Source organism: Babylonia areolata, chromosome 21 (genome assembly GCF_041734735.1).
Source record: "Babylonia areolata isolate BAREFJ2019XMU chromosome 21, ASM4173473v1, whole genome shotgun sequence".
Lineage (NCBI taxonomy): Eukaryota > Metazoa > Mollusca > Gastropoda > Neogastropoda > Buccinidae > Babylonia > Babylonia areolata.
In genome coordinates, this window is record NC_134896.1 from 34,497,659 (window position 1) to 34,502,658 (window position 5,000).

The 5,000-nt window shown below is 40.8% G+C and overlaps 1 protein-coding gene across 1 annotated transcript in view; it reads right to left on the minus strand.

The window, feature by feature from the left end:
• The window catches only part of LOC143296611 (neurexin 1-like), a 210,008-nt gene that overhangs the window by 160,423 nt on the left and 44,585 nt on the right, over positions 1 to 5,000 (minus strand). The window contains exon 3 of the mRNA XM_076608640.1: positions 2,205 to 2,368. Within this exon, the coding sequence (XP_076464755.1) occupies positions 2,205 to 2,368 (164 nt within the window). The remainder of the gene's footprint in view (positions 1 to 2,204; positions 2,369 to 5,000) is intronic.

The window sequence follows — 5,000 nt, forward strand, 5'->3', positions numbered from 1 at the left end:
TATAAATATATATGCATACATACATACATACATAACACAGCCTTTAAGACCAAGGCCATTAAAATGGACGGCTAAGACGAAGAGTAAAATTACTAGATCGAAATGTAAAAAAAATGGAAACATCCTGCTTCTAAACCACATTAAGCATAAGCAGGTCAGGTACAGTTCAGCCGCAAAGAAGCCTGCTACCCTCCTGGAGAATTTCTCCTTTCCTAATAATGTGCTTTATTATCACAGTACAAGTTCCTCTCGTATGGACAACAATAGCGATATGAAAACAGGATACACGTTGCATGTGCCTGCCTTAATAGGTTTCCGTGTAAAACCAATACAGTTGTACCTTTAGAGGCTCTGTCGTATTGTATACCTACCTTTCTGACCGCTGTCCAACGTTAAAGGATACATGAATGCTGGTTCGTGCCTTCAATTGTTAGGATTTTGTTTTCCTCAAGCAAAATTGTGTATTAGTGTAGTCTCATCCACGAGTTCACACGCACTATTCACAAGAAATAAAATAATAAAGCATTTTTAAACTCCTGGCCAGCTGAATGATTCATAATGAATTTATCGATCATACAATAAGCAGCCACCAGTTTTGCCCTCAGACGGGATACACATGAAAATGCAGACTAATTAGCTGTATAGCTCCGTTTGAAAAACAATCCTGTTTACAGCTGTTGAATTTAGAGCTTATAATAATAATAATTCAATATAGATTTGTTCATTATTGTACTTTTTATATAAGCTGTCGATTATATTTTTTTTTTCTCAAAAACATCAAAACAGACAATACTACTTTTTTCGTATATATAGTTTCAGAACCAGACTAATAAGTCTGAATCTGAATATGATGTTCTTTTTTGTATATGTTGTTTCGAAATCAGACTTATAAGTCCTTATCTTTATATTTAACATTGTCAGATGTATATTATTCCTATCCAGCTTATAACCACACACTATAGTCAGAGGCACTTTTCAAAAATGATTACATAAAACCGCGTCATATGTTTTAACGATCAGTGATGAACAACGGAAAGAAGCCATGGACTTGACGGGCGTAATAGCCGAGTGGTTAAAGCGTTGGACTGTCAGTCTGAGGGTCCCGGGTTCGAGTCACGTTGACGGAGCCTGGTGGGTTAAGGGTGGAGATTTTTACGATCTCCCAGGTCAACATATGTGCAGACCTGCTAGTGCCTGAACCCCCTTCGTGTATATACACACACAGAAGATCAAATACGCACGTTAAAGATCCTGTAATCCATGTCAGCGTTCGGTGGGTTATGGAAACAAGAACATACCCAGCATGCACACCCCCGAAAACGGAGTATGGCTGCCTACATGGCGGGGTAAAAACGGTCATACACGTAAAAGCCCACTCGTGTGCATATGAGTGAACGCAGAAGAAGAAGAAGAAAGAAGAAGCCATGGACTTGACATATTTTATAAGTAAGATTCCCAACAATGCCAACGTGAAAGACCCCATGATAATAATAACTGTAGAAACCCAGACGACATTTCGCAAACTTGACACAATCCCCAGCTGGACAAAACGGATCAAGGAAAGAAATCACGAACAGAAAGATGAGGGGCGGGGGGCGGATACGGGGGAGGGGAGGGAGGTGAGCAACAGACTTCTTTGACGATGGTGAAACGTAAAAAATGTCGTGAAGAAACAACAACAACAACAACAACACACACATGAAAAATTAGAAGAATAACCCCCCACAAAAAACAGGAGCTGAGATGTGATAAAAGTCTTAGTTTCAGTTTCAGTAGCTCAAGGAGGCGTCACTGCGTTCGGACAAATCCATATACGCTACACCACATCTGCCAAGCAGATGCCTGACCAGCAGCGTAACCCAACACGCTTAGTCAGTCTTGAGAAAAAAAAAGTCTTAAATTACTGGACTCGAACCAATCCCTAACGAATAAACAATGTAGAAATGTAACAGCTCAGAGTCACAAGTATGAAAAAAAAAGAAAAAAAAAGAAAGAAAGCATGTCTAGATGCCATGAAGAAACAAACACACACACAATACAGTACAGTACAGTATGATATATATATATATATGAGCTGAGGCGTGATGGAAATCCAAAGTCACAGACCCCAGTCCCCTAAAAAAAGGCGGGTCGCATTAAAAACAAACCACAGCTAAAAAAAAAAAAAAAAACAACAGAGGGTCAGTTTCCAGATGACCACCTACCTCTCTGGCCTCTCGTCTGACCAGCACGTGGTGCCAGCGGTTGTCGTCCAGACGGGGGGTCCCTTTCTTGGGCACCACCTCCTCGTAGGATCCGGTGCCCAGGTTGATGGTCAGCACAATCACCCCCTCCTTGATGGCCACGTTCAGGTAGTCCTTACGGTTACCTGCAGTGAATAAACAGGTTCAAAGGTCCCTTACTTTACCAACAGGTTAGCAAAAAAAATGTTACACCCCCTCCTTGATGGCCCAGTTCAGGTAGTCCTAACGGTTGCCTGCAGATTAACAGGAAAAGTTAAAGATCCATTAGTTTAGCAACAGGTTTAAAAGACAGGTCACTGTGACCCCCTCCTTGATAGCCAAGTTCAGGTAGTCCTGTTACCTGCAGATTAACAAGAAAAGTTAAAGGTCCCTTAGATTACCAGCAGGTTAACCCCAAAAGGTAACAGGTCCTTGATGGCCTTGATAGTCCTTATGGTTACCTGCAGTGAATAAACAGGTTTAAAGGTCCCTTAAGTTATAAGCAGGTTAACAAAAATCATCTTCTCGATGGCCAATCTAAATAGTCTTTTTAGTTACCTGCATTTCATAAACAGGTTTGAATATCCCTTAGTTTACCAGCAGGTTAACAAAAAAAGGTTACGGGTCCTTGATGGCCAAGTTCAGGTTGTCCTTATAGTTACCTGCAGGTTAATTCACAAACAACGATGAAGGCCCCAACGTTTACTTGCAGGCTAGCAAACAAATGTCACTGATGGCCAAGTTCAGTAGTTAATAAACATGTTTAAACGTTTTTTAGATTAACAACAACAACAACAATAAGAGTTACAGGTCCTTTATTGCCACGTTCAAGTAGTATTTTCGGGTGCCTGCAATCAATAAGTGGGTTTGAAGGTCGATTGCACTGCCAGGTTAACAAACAAACAAAAAGTTACATGTCCTTGATTCACACATAAACGTTGTAGATCTCTTAGGTTACGAGTATGTTAACATAAAAAAAGTTAACAGGCCTCTGACGGCCAAGTTCAAGTAGTCCTTACGGTTACCTGCCGGTTAACAAGACAGGTTACAGGTCCCTTAGATTGCCTGTGGGTTATCCAGAAAAGGTTACGTGTCCCTCGGCTATCTGGAAAAGTAGAAAATTAGGTCCCGACTTTCTAACGCTGAGCCCTAGACACAGCGAAAATGAAATGACTGTCCCCTATGGCTTAAAAGATTTTTAAAGGTCTCTTAAGTTACCTGCAGGTTAAGATACTACTACTACTACTACTACTACTACTATCAGAGAGACAAAGAGAGAGTGAGAGAGAGAGAGAGAGAGAGAGAGAGAGACAGAGCTTATTTTGTAAATGTCGTCGACAACTACAAATCATTGTAAAACGGACCCTTCGTCCTAGTGAAATCATTTCAAATGCAGACATCCCACTTTCATATATACCCACCTCTAGCATATTCTATAACATCGGAACAAAAATCTGAGATGTCTCTCTCTGTCTGTCTGTCCCTCTGTCTCTGTTTGTCTATCGCTCTGTCTCTGTCTGTCCCTCTGCTTCTGTCTGCCTCCCTCTCTCTCTCTCTTCTCGAGACAGTGTGTGTATGTATGGCTGGATGTATGATGTGCATGAATGTATGTATGTATGAATGAATGTATGTGTGTACGTATGTATGTATGTGTGTGTGTGTGTGTGTGTGTGTGTGTGTGTGTGTGTGTGTGTGTGCGTAGCTGTGTGAGCACGTGTGTGTGTGTGTGTGTGTGTGTGTGTGTGTGTGTGTGTGTGTGTACGCGCGTGCACGCACTTGTGTATGAATATATACATATATATATATATATATATATATATATATATATATATGTGTGTGTGTGTGTGTGTGTGTGTGAGTGAGTGTGCGTGCGTGCGCGTGGTAACGTTCCACGGCTTGTGTCCATACACACACTATGTATGTATGTATGTATGCATGTATGTACGTATGTATGTATGTATGGATGGATGATGTGCATGCATGTATGTATGTGTGTGTAGCTGTGTAAGCACGTGTGTGTGTGTGTGTGTGTGTGTGTGTGTGTGTGTGTGTGTGTGTGTGTGAGTAGTAGTAGTAGTAGTAGTAGTAGTAGTAGTCTTCAGTTTAACGTCTTCCACTTTAAGTGATATTAGACAACAACAACAACAACAACAACAACAACAACAACAACAAAAAAGGAGTGGGGGAGGGGGGGGGGCGTGGTGGGTGGAGGGCGGGGCGTGGTGGTGGGAACAGTATTGGGCAGCGGGTGAAGAATGGCGTGTGTGCGCGTGTGTGCGCATGTGTGTGTATGGTGAGGAAAGATACAGAGCACTGGAGAAAATAAAACATTAAAAGGGGAGACATAGGCATAATATAGAAGGAAACGCTAACATCAAACAACAGTAACAACTATAACAAATGTCGAATTGGACTATGCAGGAAGCCTTCTGCAATAGCAGATAACATCTTGAAATTGTCAAAAATACATTCACAAGAATTTTCCGAGAAGTTTGGTAAAAACGATTTCAGACTCTGACATTCAAAGAGTATGTGTTTGCAAGAAATAGATTCTCCACATATGCATTTAACATCTCTGCTGAACTTTGTTATAAAAGCGTTCAGCTTTATTCTGTTTGATAATGCCTGAATTTGCCTTAATCTGATTAAATTACTGAATGTATTTGGTAGATTCCGGTTGTTGAATATTATTTATACTTTTATTTAAAACTTTGTCATTTTGCTGGTATACTTCCGTGGCTTTACTCCATGATGCTTTTTCTATTGAGCGGTACTCCT